Source organism: Nycticebus coucang, chromosome 17 (assembly GCF_027406575.1).
Source record: "Nycticebus coucang isolate mNycCou1 chromosome 17, mNycCou1.pri, whole genome shotgun sequence".
NCBI classification, from domain to species: domain Eukaryota; kingdom Metazoa; phylum Chordata; class Mammalia; order Primates; family Lorisidae; genus Nycticebus; species Nycticebus coucang.
In genome coordinates this window covers 49,444,685-49,461,901 of record NC_069796.1, presented here as the reverse complement: position 1 = coordinate 49,461,901, position 17,217 = coordinate 49,444,685, and the positions used below count along the sequence as shown (strand labels likewise).

Genomic DNA, 17,217 nt, shown 5'->3' with positions numbered 1-17,217 from the left:
TGGTCCCATCTTCTCATTGGCCGAGCAGCCGTCCCTTTCCAGTAAGAGGCTCTCATTAGCTACATCTCTCTTGGGGCAGGCTCTATCATTGGCAGCCTCTCTGTCCCGCCTCCCGGATTCGGGTTTCTCATTGGCTGGCTCATCCTTGCTCCGGCGTAGGTGTGCGTGCCTCTGGTTCTCAGCATCAGGACCAGGGCCCAGCCAGATGGAAGACAGAACTGGAGCTTTGAAGACCTCGGTTTATGTCCAGCCTCTGAGTTGCTAGCTCTGCAATATGCCTTTTGTGTGTCTCACTGCGTTCTCTTTTATAAACGGATCTAACAATCCTGCTCTATCTTTCTAGGTGGTTGTGACGATCACGTGGGATAAGGGATGTGAAACCATTTGGCAGTTCTGACAGTGCCGGAACTTGCAGACCGAGTATGCAGCCCGTGTGGGTAGACGCTACACTATGCATATGCTCCGATACTGCCGTTTTCGTGTGTACTTTTTAGATAGTTAATATCTGCCTTCTACTTCTTAAAATAGGGAATAGTTTCATTGAATCTCTTTTCAGAAAGAAGAAAAGGTAAGAAGGACGGGATAAGCTCCCGTTTTCATCCTAAGAGAATAAGAACAAGTCAGTTCTTTCTTTCACAGCGTGGTTTACCATGCCGTGAAAAACAGATTTCCAAAGGCAGAAAATAAAGTTAGGGGGATGAGTTTCAGAATAAAGAAAATCCATATTTATTCACTCAGATTATGGCAAAGGCAAGAAACTGAATAGATTCAGGGAATTGGTGAAAGAGCTTACCGCTGGGGTTCTAAGTCAGCTTGGTGAGTCTGAATTTAATAGACCCAAAATAAAATGGTTGATGAATAGATTTACATTTCTCATAAACTTTTCTAAAAAATTTTTTTGGCCAGGCGCGGTGGCTTACGTCTGTATCCTAGCACTATCGGAGGCCAAGGCAGGTGGATTGCTTGAGTTCAGGGTTTGAGAAGCGAAATCCTGTCTTTACTAAAAATAGAAAAATTAGCTGGGTATTGTGATGGGCGCCTGTAGTCCCAGCTACTTGGGAGGCTGAGGCAAGAGGATCTCTTGAGCTCAAGAATTTGAGATTGCTGTGAGCTAAGACAGCACAGCACTCTATCCAGGGTGACTCTGTCTCCTCCCCACCTCCAAATAAATAAAATTAAATTTAAAAAATTTTGTTTTTGCAATTTTTGTGCCACCATGCAACAACTTTTAAGTTCATTTCCAAAGAGTCAAGATATTCCCTGAAAAAGTTTTTAAAACAAATAATTCATTGATCCCTTTGTGCTAAGTTCTTGTATGTACTGACTTATTCTAACTCTTGTAGGGTATTTTTTTGTAGCCTTAAGTCATATTGACATTAGGGGCTGCATCTAGTGAAAGTCTTCTTGCTGGTGGGTACGCTCAACAGTCCTGAGGTCGCACAGGTTATCAGATGGCAAGGAGGCAGAGCCTGCTAATTCTAAAATTCATCTTCTTCACTCTGCTTATAATTTTAGGGTCCTTTGTAGTTCTTTTTTTTTTTTTTTTTAGATAGAGCCTCAAGCTGTTGCCCTGGGTAGAGTGCTGTGGCATCACAGCTCACAGCAACCTTCAACTCCTGGGCTCAAGCGATTCTTCTCTTCCACCTCCCAAGTAGCTGGGACTACAGGTGCTGGCCACACCGCCCAGCTATTTTTTGTTTGCAGCCGTCATTGTTGTTTGGCAGGCCCAGCTGGATTCGAACCCGCCAGCTCGGGTGTATGTGGCTGGTGCCTTAGCTGCTTGAGCCACAGGCACCAAGCCCTTTGTAATTCTTGAATCTAGAGCTGTTTCATTCTAGCATCCTGATGACAATGTGTGAACTCATCAAAATTATAAGGCAAATTCAAAAGAGCTGATAAGAAAAGCAAAGGCAGGGTGGTGCCTGTGGCTCAGTGAGTAGGGCGCTGGCCCCATATACCGAGGGTGGCAGGTTCAAACCTGGCCCTGCCAAACTGCAACAAAAAATAGCCGGGTGTTGTGGCAGGCTCTTATAGTCTAGGCTACTGAGGAGGCTGAGGCAAGAGAATTGCCTAAGCCCAGGAGTTGGAGGTTGCCGTGAGCTGTGACGCCAATGCACTCTACCGAGGGTGGCAAAGTGAGACTCTTGTCTCTAAAAAAAAAAAAAAAAAAAACAAAGGCACAATTCTGGTGCCATCAGAGACTGGGAAGGAGGCGGAGTGACAGAATCAGTTATCTATTTTGTGTGTGTAATCATGCCAAAAGTTAGTGGCTTAAAGTAGCAATAGTCTTTTTTGCCCATAAATCTGCAATTTGGGCAGGACTCAGGTGAGATCAGCTCATCTGTTCCACGTGGTGTCATTTGGGGCTGCTCCCCTGGGGAGCAGCACTTTCAAGATAGCTCACTGACTGGCAAAAGGTGCTGGTTCAGCTGAAAATTTAGCCCAGGGCCCTCAGTTCCATTCACAAGAGACTTAAGCTTGCTAGTAGCATGATGGTTAGGTTCCAAAGTTAAACATCCCAAGACAGGAATTGGGGCTGGCAGTTTTTAAAGGTTTGTGTCTAGAAATTGGGAGTGCCACTTCCACTGTATTCTAGTAGTCAATCAATCACAAAGCTCCAAGATTCAACGAGAATGGACATAGGCCCTACCCCCTCGATAATAGGTGTCAATTCTGGATCCATGTCTTAAAACCATCACACTGAACTTGAGAGTGTGGACAAAGACTGAGTGAGTGGAACTAAGAATATATTTACCAACTAGCACTGGGAATGGAGCCAGGGTGAACAAACAAGATTGGATGATTGATGAAAATATAAGGCCAAATCCCAAGGTTGATTCCAGAAGGCCATTCAGCTAAGAGGCTAGGTATATGGAAGCCAGCTAAGAAGCAGCAGTACAAAGACCAGGCAGTTGAAAAAGACAGGTATGCTGATTTGTACCAGTAATCCTAGCTACTCAGGAGGCTAAGGCAAGAGGATGGCTTGAGCCCAAGAGTTTAAGACCAGCCTGGGCAACATAGTGAGATACTAACTTTAAAAAAAAGTTGGTAAGGGCAAATAGAAGGTGAAGGTCAGAATAAGGTCACATGCCAATAGTCTGGTTAGAATGGTCAGGAGTCCAGCAGTACAAGTGCAGTAGTCAAAGCAGATAATAGAACCAGGAAGCAAACCTAAGAAAACAAGGCAATTCAGAAAGGCAGGCAGAAATAGTCTAGAACCGAGTAAAAGGAAATCAGAAAGAGACAAGTCAGGTGGCGCCTGTGGCTCAGTTGGTAGGGCGCCGGCCCCATATACCGAGGGTGGCGGGTTCAAACTCGGCCCCTGCCAAACTGCAACCAAAAAATAGCTGGGCGTTGTGGCGGGCACCTGTAGTCCCAGCTGCTCCGGAGGCTGAGGCAAGAGAATCGCTTAAGCCCAGGAGTTGGAGGTTGCTGTGAGCTTGTGTGAGGCCACAGCACTCTACCGAGGGCCATAAAGTGAGACTCTGTCTCTACAAAAAAAAAAAAAAGAAAGAGACAAGTCAGACAGAAAAACAGGTAAGACTTTAACACCAAGACAGGGTGTAGAAAGTCTACACTGCATCCCCTTGGCAGTGGTGCTGTGAGATCTCAGGATACCTCTCCTTAAGTGACCTTATAACACACCAGACAATATGAATTAGGCAAAAACTCCACACACATTAACTGCAGTTATTTTCATTTGCATTTTATTAAAATTGTCTGAATATTATCTTGCATCCTTAGTTTTTTTCTATTTGATTTTGCTTTAGTGTTTGAAGACCTTTTCATTTATCAAATCCTTTGCCACGTATGAGAGCACCGAGTAACTTAACATCAATATTAAATTGACTGATTCTTTATAATAGTAAGAAAAGTCTGTTGAGATTTCTAGAATCCAAGTACTAAAGAACCAAGATTTCCCCTTCAAGTGAGCCACAGTGTCCTTACAGAACATCTGTAAGCCAATGTTTTTCACTGTGCCATTAAGGGGGAAATAATTAAGAGCACTGACCCAATTTTCTTGTTCTTTCGGAACAAGAAATGTGGCTTTCTTGTGTTGTAGTTAATAAAAAAACCCAGAAACTGGAAGGACAGTAAATCACTGTAAATGATTAGCTTATAAGTTTTTTTTATAATCGTTACTTAACCAGTCTTTCCTTTTATTTTAAATAGCTATAAAAAAGTAGGAATAATGTGCATGATAAAACAAAATTAATTATCTGGGGCCTACTACAGTAGGCAATTAACACATTTCATTCACTAGTCACAATATCATTCGAGAATTATAAGAACCATTTTACAAACATGCTCAGGAGGGTGAAATGACAGGTGTCCAAAGTCACACAGGTGACTGAACTGGGATTTACACTGACCATGCCTATGCTCTATTATGCTGCTCTGGCTCCCTGAAGGCTTTTAACCAAAGATTCTTACTTTTTAGCTTCATCTTCTAATTCCGAATTTCTACTTTTAAGTCTATAAAACTACTGAATAATCAAAGAACCGAAAATTATTCTCAATCTACCTGCAAAAACAGGAAGCGTAAGAGTATTAGAATGCTCTTCAGGTAATCATTACATTCCATACGTAAAATTAAGGCTAATTCTAATTCACTGGTAATAATAGCTAGAAATAAAAAAACCCCACACAATTGGCTCATTTTCTTCTTGTCACCATCTGTCAATCTCAGAAACAAAGACAAAAAGGACAATTTCCTATTGTGAAGTTTTACTGTTCATCATATTTACATTATGTACTTAGTGGGATGCCAAAAGAGGGTCTAGTTTTAAAATCTTCATCCTAGTCTTTTAATTACATTTTAAAAGTGCATATTTACTTGTTTTTTAAGTGTCTAAATCTGATGAGATAGTAGAGCCCATAGGGGGATGCCTTTATGGACATGTCTGTTTAGTGTTTTAGAATTATCCATGTCCAAGAAGGTAACTTTTATCACCCCACTTCATAAGTCAGAGTTCCAGTAAAAGTGGATTTACTTTATGGGTGACTGAAACCTAATCTCAAGCATCCGGACATCCAGCAACAACATCTCATTGTCTTCTGGGGACTTATCTGCATGTCCATTAATCTTAAATGATTGAATTTAATATTTAGTTGTTTCTAATTCAAGTTCTTATTGAAATTTAGTCTAGAGGTTTTTTCCTCTTTGGGTCCAGCATTAAAAAGACTAGATTTTCATACTTCAGGAGAAGCAAAAAGGATGAGTTTAGATTATTAAGGCTTCCACCCACATTAAACTGTTCATAATTGACCTTTCTAAAGTCTTACGTACCATTCATTCATTAAGTCTTTTGTTAGACAACTTTACAGAATACCAGCTATAAGAAAGACTGGAAAAAATAAACATATAGTTCCATTAACTGAACATTAATACACAAGAGCTAAATGTTCACATAAATGTGACCTAAGACAGATATAAAACTAGGAAATAAAGCTTGTCAATGAAAGAGAGGTAGTAATTTGTTGAGTACCAATTAAAAAATTTTTTTTCACAGGCCATGGTGGCACGTGACTATAGTCTGAGCTACTAGAAGGGGTGAGGTGGGATGGTGGCTTGAGCTCAGGAGTACAAAGCCAGCCCGGGCAACACAGCAAGACCACGCATCTGTGGAATTAAAAAAAAAAAAAAAGAGGGGGGAGGGACATTTGCTAAGAGGGGAGGAGAATACTTACATCACTAATAATAATAAAGAAGATGAGTAAACTGTCAAAGAAAAAAACCTTTCAACATAACTAAATGAAATGACAAACTGTGGGAACCTAACATTTTTGTCCTGATAACCCTCCCTTATAATCTAGTAAAGGATTATAAGGTAAATCTAACAAAGAGGCAGAGAAGTAATGGCTGGTGGAATGAGATGTTGTAGGTAAATGTAATAGACTTAGCTGTTGGTGCTGCCTCAGTTTACCTGGAATGATTATAAACCTAGGGAGGCTGAAAATAATTTTTTTTTTTTTTTTTTTTTTTGAGACAGATGGTAGAGTGAGACCCTGGGTAGAGTGCCATGGCATCACAGCCCACAGCAACCTCCAAGTCCTGGGCTCAAGCAAGTCTCCTGCCTCCACCTCCCAAGTAGCTGGGATTACAGGCGCCCGCCACAACGCCCGGCTATTTTTTGGTTGCAGCTGTCATTGTGTTTGGCAGGTCTGGGCTGGATTCGAAACCGCCAGCTCAGGTGTATATGGCTGGCGCCTTAGCCGCTTGAGCCACAGGCGTCAAGTCGGAGGCTAAAATAATTTAAAGATAACCCAGAGCCAAGCAAGGACAAGCTTTCTTGGCCATCCTTGCTCGAAAGGGATCTGGGTATCTTGAATTTCTTAATGCTCCCTGTCTTCCAAGCCTTACCTGGATGTTTAGCACCTGCATTTGGGAACTGAGGGGTGAGTATGGAATGATAGGAGCATGAAGCTTACCTAGTAGGGACTATAAGGATAAAGGATGGCTAAAGGAAAAATAATAAAACAAAAACGGAAGTCTTGAAAACCTGTGTATAAAAATCAGCCCAAATGATTATTTGTACAACCATAAAGCAAAATTCAAACTGTACAATTCCTGTCACAGGGACCACTAGAAAGGAATATTTAGTTGAAAACACAAAGGATTGTGGATTCAAAGTCATCAGAGTACCAATTTAAAAATAATTTTCCTAAACATATTTTGATAAAGACCATAGGAACACTTGTCACATTGTTCAAATGCCCAATGGCAAGATTTCTGATAAGACCAAACAGGTCACATTAAATCAACAGAATTATAAAGCCAATATGACTAAATTCAAAACATATCACATGAAGTATCTCATGTACAATATAAACATAGTTTAATAAATAAATAAACACGGTGACTGCACTCTGGAGAACATTCAGTTACTGATGGCCTGTTCAAAGTCTTCTCTGAGACTCAACTGCCACTTCCACCCGGGCAAGTCTAATAGTACGGCCATGAAGTTTATAGCCATCTTGCCTTACTAAAGCCACGGTGCCAGGCTGTACCCCAACACCAGCTGGCACATGACAGATGAGTTCATGCTCATGAGGGTCATATTTGTCACCAATGGGTGTTAGCTTCTCCAGGCCATGCTTGGCAAACACACTTTTCAGCTTTGCTTCTAAAAGTGACAATCCTCGGAAGACCTTTTCCAGGATGAGTTTCTGGTCCCCAGGCTCTGATTCTTTAGAAATGCATTCTGTAGTCTTCTCTAAGATGTCTGCCACTTCTACCAAGTCCTTACAGAAACTCTGGATTCCTGCAGAAAAACCAGACATTTTTACTGTTTGTGAGGAAATCACTCTGCCCTTGGTGGTGGAGTTTAGAGAAGGCCTAATTAGGTGGCTGGTATACTGGGTAGCCCAGAAAGTGGAAAGGTTGCCACATATGACTTAGATATCACAGATTACCACCCCAAGGCAAATATGACTAAGAACCCTACTAAGAAATAGAAAAGATGGTTAGAACCCAAGAACTAGCTAAGACTGTATAACAGGCTCAAAAACTTGCCCTTTTATTATTTTTGAGACAGGTCTCGCTCTGTTGCCCAGACTAGAGTGCCATGCCATCAATCAGCCTAGTTCACAGCAACCTCAAACTCCTGGGCTCAAGCAATCCTCCTGCCTCAGCCTCCTGAATAGCTAGGACTATAAGCACCCACAACAATGCCCAGCTAATTTTTCTATTTTTACTAGAGACAGGAACTCAGTGTTGCTTAAGTTGGTCTTAAATTTTTGAGCTCAAAGGATTCTCCCACCTTGGCCTCCCAGAGTGCTAGGATTACAGGTGTGAGCCACCATGCCTGGGCAAAACTGGTGCTTTTATTTATTTTTTTGAGACAGAGTTTTATTATGTTGTCCTTGGTAGAGTGCCATGATGTCACAGCTCACAGCAACCTCAAATTCTCGGGCTTAATTCTCTTGCCTCAGCCTCCCAAGTAGCTGGGACTATTAGCACCTGCCACAGCGCCTATTTTTTTTTGTTGTCATTGTTGTTTTAGCAGGCCCGGGCCAGGTTTGAACCCAGCAGCCCTGGTGTATGTGGCAGGGAACCTAACCACTGAAGCACAGGTGCTGAGCCAAAACTGGTGCTTTTAAAATAATTATTTTTATGCACCTTGAATTTTTGTTGCTATCTACTATCTACCTTTAGTATTGAGTTATGAACATTTTGAAAATTCCTACCTATTTCAGTTGTGGTTAAGGAATACATCCTTAACAGAGACAAGATATTAATATTTCATGGGGGGGATCTCTGCAATAAAAACAAAATCGATTTGACCACATTAAGCTGAAGGGTATCAAGACCGGTTTATTCTTGAGGACTGGCTTAATAGGACAAAAATGTAAGATAACATCTACAGGACGGCACCTGTGGCTCAAGGGAATAGGGCGCCGGCCCCATATGCCGGAGGTGGCAGGTTCAAGCCCAGCCCCGGCCAAAAACTGCAAAAAAAAAAAAAAGATAACATCTACAGATGAGGCAAGTCTGCTATGAATTTGCCAGAGATGGGCTACAAAACTTGTCTGATCTTCTATGAGTTACATGAACTGTTATAAGGCAAAAGTAAACCCAGTTGTTGAGAAATTCCATTACTCCCAATTCTGGAAACTGCACTTTTTTTGTTTTTACAGAAATGAGGATAAGAAATATCATCATTAGAGATGACTACAACACAATTCCAAATCTCTGGGGGCTGGTGAGAGGCAAGGACTTTGCTGATCTTTAATCTAGGAACAGACTGAAGGCCTTGTGCCAAAACAGGTGGTAGCCATCTTAACAGAGTTAAGAAGGAAGATCAGCCCCAAGTAAGCATAAAGAGATGACCTAGAAGAGATTTCCCAGACCTATTGCCTGGATGGGCGGAAAGACTGATAGAGGTAGGAATTCTATGGTCAACTTGGGGGTGATACAGATCCATTATAGCTGCTGCTTCTTCTTTTTTTTTTTTTTTTTTAATTAAATCATAGCCGTGCACATTAATGCAATCACGGGGTACAATGTGCTGGTTTTATATACAATTTGAAATATTTTCATTGAATTGGTTAACATAGCCTTCATGGCATTTTCTTAGTTATTGTGTTCAGACATTTATATTCTGCATTTAGTAAGTTTCACCTATATCCTTCTAAGATGCACGGTAGGTGTGGTCCCACCAATTACCCTTCCTCCCCCCCCTTTTTTTTTTTTTTTTTTGAGACCGAGTCTCACTTTGTCATCCCTGGTAGAATGCCGTGGCATCACAGCTCATAGCAACTTCAAATTCTTGGGCTCAAGCGATCCCCTTGCCTCAGCCTCCCAAGTGGCTGGGACTACAGGCACCTGCCACAATGCCCAGCTATTTTTAGAGATGGGGGTCTCGCTCTGGCTCAGGCTGGTCTTGAACTCATGAGCTCAGGCAATCCACCTGCCTGGTCTCCATTATAGCTTCTTAAGGAAAACAAGTAGAAATGTGATTCAAATTAGTTAGACAGCACATATAATGAATTTAGGATACTGGGTGGCCTGATAAATGGGGTAGAGTAGTAAAGAAAGAAGAAATAGGAGAGCCAACTGAAGTGATCTAGTTAAGGTATAGATATAGTTTGGTCTGGTAGAGGAGGCAATAAAGAGAAAAAGAATATAACCAGGAGGTATTTCCAGGGAACCCAGCTTTGTATGATCAAATTTTCACAAGATATCTCCTCTTATTATCCTCCGCGAGGGATGGCAGCCAAAAAATATATTATGGATGTTAACAGACCAACTGTAAAAGAGATCAGCCAAATTCTGGAAAAGTATGCTGATAAGACTAGAATTCCACCCGAGAGGAAGAAAATGTTCTGTTCTGACGAAGATCAAACAGGAGTAGCGAAGGCACCCGATGACTAAAGAAAGACAATAGTATAATAAGATTTTGAAAGCAGTAAACTCCTGGGCTGATTTGTACACTAGAAGAGACCTAGTTTTTAGTCAATAAAGTTATATGAATTTTTTTTTTTTTTTTTTTTGTAGAGACAGAGTCTCACATACCGCCCTCAGGTAGAGTGCCGTGGCATCACACAGCTCACAGCAACCTCTAACTCTTGAGCTTACGCGATTCTCTTGCCTCAGCCTCCCGAGCAGCTGGGACTACAGGTGCCTGCCATAACGCCCGGCTATTTTTTTTTTTTTGTTGCAATTTGGCCGGGGCTGGGTTTGAACCTGCCACCCTTGGCATATGGGGCCGGCACTCTACTCACTGAGCCACAGGCGCCGCCCATGAATTTGAATGAATAGAAGTATAGGTTCTAAGTATAGGTTCTCTTGTCTGCATAATGAAGGTTTCGATCTGATTTGTTACTTTAGCAGATGGTGACTGACCGCTTAATCTCATACAAAATAAATGAGTCTCTGTGCCCTAATAGAAGGTGGATTAGTAAGACAAAATTATCCCTGGAAGTTCAGACAGTTGTCATACTATATCCCATTCTACTTTTTTTCTAATTCCATGCTTACCCAATCATCTTCACTTTTCTAAGTACTTCTGGCCACTAGGAGGAAATGACTTAAGCACATGACTTACGTGGTATCTTTTGTTAGGCACATTTTGCTCTGTAAGTTAATAAACCAGATTAATTATCAAATTCTTTTGAGTTTAGTTAATATGTATTTGTTCTTAGTAATCTTACATACTTGAGTAAACTGGTAGAAGCTGGCTCCTAACTCAAGCAGGCTGCACAGCAGGAAGTTTACCTTGTTATCACAATTGGTTTATTTGCTACAGAGATTCGCTACAGCTCAGAGGTAAGCTAATTTTTCTGTAAAGCGACATACCTTAAGTATTTTAGGCTTTATGGGACAAAAGGAAAAATCATGGATCTTATGTAGATAATTATGTAACAAAAGAGAAAATAAATTTCCATGAATTTTTTATGATATAATTCAAGACTGCATTTATGAACTGATGGTAAGCTATAGTTTGGTGAGCCATGCTATAAGGTTGGAACTAAGAGGCAAAAACTTGGATGAAATATCAGGACTACAATTTGGAAATCAGTACATTCAAAGCCTTAATATATGAGCTGCACAGCACTGAGTGAAGAGCAGGTTATGCCAAAGCACTGAGGCTGGACAGGAATGAAGTGAATTCTGTGTACACGTAGCAAATAAAATCCAGAGAACAGGAAGGAACGTGATACAGAAAAATGGACAGGATAACATTCAAGTGCCCAGCAAGCTCCTTCATTTTACTTGTCATGACAGAAAATACAATGATCCATAATAAGATGTAAGTACAACCAGTAATCACAGATTCACCCTTTACTGTTGAATCCCTGTTACTCACCTGATGCTAGAGACACCTGTGGAACAAGATGTGGTGTGTTTTTTTTTTTGCATTTTTTTGGCCGGGGCTGGGTTTGAACCCACCACCTCTGTATATGGGGCTGGCGCCCTACTCCTTTTAGCCACAGGCGCTGCCAGATGTGGTGTGTTAAGGGAAAATTTTCTGATAAAAGACTTTGAAATCGGGGCGGCGCCTGTGGCTCAGTGAGTAGGGCGCCGGACTTATATGCCGAGGGTGGCGGGTTCAAACCCAGCCCTGGCCAAATTGCAACAAAAAAAAAATAGCCGGGCATTGTGGCGGGCGCCTGTAGTCCCAGCTGCTTGGGAGGCTGAGGCAAGAGAATCGCGTAAGCCCAAGAGTTAGAGGTTGCTGTGAGCTGTGTGACGCCACGGCACTCTACCAAGGGCGGTACAGTGAGACACTGTCTCTACAAAAAAAAAAAAAAAGACTTTGAAATCAACTAAAAATTATTAAATGTCTTCCATGAAAAAATATATAGACTAACACAGCTGCCAGGACAATCTGAGTCTGTGGTCTGAGCCTTTGTAACTCAGTAAGTTGTAGAGTACAGATAACAATGCAAATGATTCTTGTCCATAGTGGTGCAACTGTCTGGTGGAGATACAGTTGATTACTGCCCTATGGATATAGGTCAACTTTGCTTCCATTAAGCATATTTCAGCATTTCTGACTACCTAGGTGTCTGTTCTTCAGATTTTCCTTTGGCTATCTCCATGATTCAATTATTCATTTATAAGCTAAACAGAATTGTTTGTTTAAGTACTAGGATGTTAACTGTAGCAACTGTACATGTTTGGAAAATAAACAAATATTTGATCAATATAAAGGCCAGCATTATTTTAGTAAATGTTTAACTTGACACTGTTCCTAATTAGCAACACAGAAAGCCTAAAAGGACAGTGGTAGAAGAGGAGGGGAAGAATCAGTTAAAGACCCAGATGTGCTTGCACTAGGTTCAGTTTGCAGGACTGTTAGTAAGTGTCCTTAAGCTGAAAGACATTTTTATAGTGAATACATTTCTCACCAAATATCTTGGCGTCTTCCACACATCTCTGGGTTCGCCTCTTTATATTTTCACAGTCAGCTATAGCTCTCTGATATCTCACCTGAACATCAAAAGAAAAGTCAAAAGAATGAAAAAAAAACTTATTGGTGAAAAAGAATGTTTTTGCTCACCTTATGAATGTTACTCTTATGATAGGTTTTTATAAAACAAATTAGGAACTGTAAAAATCTCTGATTGGCCATTTCAAATCCTCAGCCAAAGCAGAAACCTACTCTGTAACAGCCCTGACAGTAATTTAGCGTGCCAGTTTGAACACAACAATTTTCAAATAGCCAGGTGTTGTGGTGGGCGCCTGTAGTCCCAGCTACTTGGGAAGCTGAGGCAAGAGAATTGCTTAAGCCCAAGAGTTTGAGGTTGCTGTGAGATGTGATGCCATGGCCCACAGCACTCTACTGAGGGCAACACAGTGAGACTCTGTCTCAAAAAAAAAAAAAAAGGACATAAAAATCTTTACCTGGTTCTGGGTGTGAGACACAACTACAACAGGGACTCTACCTAATAATGTAAACATTGTAACCTAATTATTTGTACCCTTATATTAATTTGAAATAAAAAAAAAATCTTTACCTGGATACTTAAACTAGAGAGAGGATGTTAAGAAAAGATAAAATCTACTCACTGTTAAATCTTGGACTTCCTTCTCCAGTTTAACAGCTTTTATCCTTAAGGCTCGTTCAGCAAGAGAGGGCCCAAGCTCATCAGGAGGGTCCTCAGAACTGCAGTCCTCACCAGCAGTTCTCTGGGTGGCAGTGCTGAATGGATGTAGCCATCCCCTAAAGTAGAAGTGAGGTAGCACATAATGAAGAAATGACATCATTTCTAGAAACCAGAAAGCCTTCCAGATTGAAAGTATTGAAAGTACTCCAGAGAAAGTATTTTCAGTAACAGTAACCAATAAAAACTTATGAAATCTTTACCATGTTATCAGACAGTTTTACCTGAATCATCTTTTCATCTAACAGCACGTGAAATAAGTACTATTATTGTCCCTATTTTACAGTTGAGAAAACTAAGAGGCTTAATGACTTTCTTAAGATCACATAGCTAGTATTCTGCTGAGTCAGGATACTGAGTTGTCAGGCAGTAGAAATAGTCCCAAATGTATACACAAAAGTCAACAAAGAGGAAACCAAGTGCCAATACCCAGTACCAGAGGGGCAACAGTAGAAGTGGGAATTAAAAACACAAAGTCATATAGTTCTGTTTCAATCCTCCATCTTAAAGATGTGAAAAATTAAGTTAGTAAAGGGACCTTATCAAACTGGAGTTAAGCTTACAATTTTAAGCCTTCTTGACCGCAGGTATATGGGGCTTTTAGGTAAAAGAATCTGTGCTGAGAAAGAGAAATGCTGAGTTGAGACTGCACCTAAATGTAAAATCAAGTCAATGAAGTGCTTATAAAACATATACTGTATGTTACATTCTGTAAACAACAAACTGATGAATAAAATAGATTTTATATTCACTAGTTATATAATCTTGAATTTGATGAAGAAATTTAAGGCAGGGACTAGTTTCTAGCAGATCTTGAACAACGGCAGTTCTGACCCCCCTAGTTCAAGAATTTTCCATTAAACTGGGACCTCAAAGTTTGGTTTCAAGTTAAATTATCATTAAAATAAATATCTAGCTTATTATGTGAACCACCATAAACTGGAGAGTGGTCACTGAAATGACAGTTGAGCAAAGATTCAAAAGAAGTAAAGAAGTTTGCTTTAAGAAAGAAAGAGCATTCTGGGCAGAGGGAACAACTAGTCAAAGGTACGGGCAAGAGGACTTTTACCATCCACATTTTGGGAACTGATCTTGAATTTAATTATTATGACCTGGTGCCTGATCATACATGGTTCCAATTTTTGGTTCACAGAAAATGTGGTCACCATACATCTGAGGCAGATTTCACGGGGTGAAATACCTCTTTCCCCTAAAAAAGCACATTTATTCAGGGTGGCGCCTGTGGCTCAAGGGAGTAGGGCGCTGGCCCCATATACCGGAGGTGGCAGGTTCAAACCCAGCCCCAGCCAAAAACTGCAAAAAAAAAAGCACATTCATTCAATTGAAAGGAGGTCAAAATATTTTCAGGACCAAGCTGAGAGGCCAGGAGTTTGAGACTACTCTCGGCAACACAGTGAGATCCCTCTCTCTCCAAAAATTAAAAAAAAAGAAAAATTCTCAGGGCCAATTAAAAGAGAAATGGTCAGAACTCAGATGAAGAAAGAGGCAGGAGTTGCAGTCAATCGTATATTCCAACTGCTTCAGAACTGGAGTGTGGGGGGGATATCTATCAGAAAGAACCATTTTTTTTCTCCTGGTCATTTCCCTAGTAACCAAGGTACCGCCCAACACATTTGAAAACAACAAAACAAAACAAACCTAAACTGCAAACTCAGAATTCAACACCTTACCTAGATATAGGGTGTAGGTAGGGTCTGATGTCTTAAGATAAAAAAGGTGACAGATACTAAGGCACATTTACCAGATCCCCAGCAACTAAATTTACAATTCAGGGGTCCAACTCAGACAACTTTTATACTCTTTTCTAGGAAGAAATAGTCTCTGGAGAGTAGAAATTAACATCTCACACTAAACAAAACTGCTCATTATAGAACTCTGATTGGTTTTCAGTCAGGGATCTACCACTTCCCAAGTATTTTTAAGTTTGGAAAGGCTAGTCAGCTCTAAACCTCAGGATCCTCAATCATTAAACAGAGATTAATAAAAAAGAACTACCCATAGTTTTGCTGTCGGCAAGGTAAGCGACCAATAAAAGGTGACGATGGATACAAGCAGCAAGTGGAACTTCACGGTCTTTTGAAGGCAGATGGAAAAGGCCATAAGGACCAACCAAGTCCAAAGCCCTCCTCCTTACCGACAGATAATGCCCAGATAAAGGAGACAGGCCTGGCAAGGGGTCACGCTGGATAAGGGGAACAATGCAAATTTGCCCGCAACCACCACAGGGTAGAAAAGGTAGGGAGAAAGGTACGTTCCCAATTCCAACCTTCCAGGACCTGACCTCGGATTTTCCCACCTTTCTCGGCCTAGGAAAAAGGCGCGGCTGTGGGCCTCAGTTTCCCCGTCTGTAAAATGGGACCGTGAGCTTGCCGGTCGCAGAGGCCGACAGGCTTGGTAGGTCCTCTAGCCTGCGCCGAGATAAGTCTCTCTCTCCAGCTCACAACCACCCTTGCCAGCCAGGTCGTCTGGCATTGTCCTCACGTCCCAGACCCCCCTCGCCTGCAACGCTCACCTGCTCTCCCACGCTGCACTCGAGGCCAGCAGGCGCTGTCCCCGCCGCCGGACCGCCCACACCGACCGCACGGCCATGTTCCCGACTTAGGCTGACGGAGGCAGCGCACGCGCAGTTGCTCCAAGTAGAGAGACGCGCCCACTTAGAAACCACGCTTCCCTGCAGCCTTTGCAGGGGTTTCCCCCCTCACAGCTTCCGGATAGGAAGCTTTATTTCCGGTTGTCCCCTGGGCCGCGCTGGTCCCCTTCCGGTCCGCTGGCTGGAAAGCAACACTTCCGGTCCTCCAGGGTATTAGGCTCACGGGAGCCGACCTGCGTTAACTGGGACCTGGGAGCTAGGCGCGGGCTTCGTGGCGGATGATGCGGACCACGGCTGTGCCCTCAGGGAGCTTATATGACATTTTAAACGATAATTACAAGCGCTATGTTAACTAGGAGCGGTGTTTAACGGGGAGGGGCACGTTGCTGCGAGAGTTGAGAATGCAAATATGGCCGAGTGTGCGATGTTTTCCATTAAAAGGGGTTTTTGAACTGAGAGCTGAAGAATGAGTATATGAAAAAAGAAAGAGTTCAGGCAGAGGAAAACATCGTCTGCAAAGGCCCAGAAAAGAGGAAAGAGTTGTACGTAAGGGGCTGAGATGCAGGGAAAAGGGGAGGTAATAAAGTAGTAGTAGTTAAATGAGGCCAGAGCATGTGAGCGATTTAAAACAGTAGCCTGAACCTTTACTCAATCACTCTTACCTGCTTTTTCTTCAGTGGCCTTCTTTTTTGACTTTTAAAATGGTGTGTATTGTCTCATTTCCCCTCACTAAAATATAAGCTTCATTAGAACAGATACTTTTGTCCTTGCCCATGAAACAATGCAGGTGTTCACAATTTTTTTGCTTAATGAACTTTAGTCTCATACTGATTGCAGTGGGAACACGTGCGAAAGCTTTCACACTTTTATTTTAGAGACAGTTTCTTGCTCTGTTCCTGGGCTAGAGTTCAGAGACATAATTATAGCTCACTGCAGCCTTAAACTCCTGGGCTCAAGTGATCCTCCTATCTCAGCCTCCCAAGTGGTTGGGGTTACAGGTGCATGACAGCACATCCGGCTAATTTTTTTCTTTCTTTTTTTTTTTTTTTTGTAGAGAAGGGGTCTTGCTTTGTTGCTCAGACTCATCTTGCTCATCAGTCCTGCCTCAGCCTCCTAAAATACAGGGATTACAGGTGTGAGTCAGCTAGCTTTTACGTGTTTAAAGAGTCACTTTTCGGTATGGAGGAGATCACAAGGTATAAGAAAAGAGGTAGGGAAGACAGTATGTTGCAACAACCCAGGCAAGAGAAGGCTGTGCTCTGTCCTGGGGTCACCTTGATAGGCCGTGTCCAGTGCCCTTTTTGTTTCTTAGTATTTTGTTTTGCTTCCTTTTTGTTTTCCCAACTAGAGTGTGAGCTTCATGATACTTCTGCCTTGTTCACAGCTGATTTCTGACATTTAGTATAGTAGGTACTCCATAGTAATTATTGAATGAAGTTGGATAGTGTCAGTGAAGATAGGAAGATGTGTATGAGTTATAGAGATTTAGGATG

General features: G+C 41.7%; 1 protein-coding gene across 1 annotated transcript; it reads right to left on the bottom strand.

The window, feature by feature from the left end:
• Positions 1-6,616: 6,616 nt before the first annotated feature.
• Positions 6,617-15,879, bottom strand: GRPEL2 (GrpE like 2, mitochondrial). Its single transcript, XM_053567141.1, has 4 exons — positions 15,647-15,879; positions 13,019-13,172; positions 12,358-12,439; positions 6,617-7,265 (listed from the first exon to the last, which is right to left on the bottom strand). Exons 1-4 carry the CDS (start codon positions 15,721-15,723, stop codon positions 6,901-6,903), a joined length of 678 nt encoding a protein of 225 aa, XP_053423116.1. The 5' UTR covers positions 15,724-15,879; the 3' UTR covers positions 6,617-6,900.
• Between the last annotated feature and the right edge of the window lie 1,338 nt (positions 15,880-17,217).

Coding starts and splice junctions, on each gene's coding strand:
- GRPEL2 (XM_053567141.1), bottom strand. CDS start 15,723: ATGGCCGTGCGGTCGGTGTGGGCGGTCCGGCGGCGGGGACAGCGCCTG. Junction 13,173..15,646: donor AGTGCAGCGTGGGAGAGCAG/GTGAGCGTTGCA, acceptor CTTCTACTTTAG/GGGATGGCTACATCCATTCA. Junction 7,266..12,357: donor GGAAGACGCCAAGATATTTG/GTGAGAAATGTA, acceptor GTTTTTCTGCAG/GAATCCAGAGTTTCTGTAAG.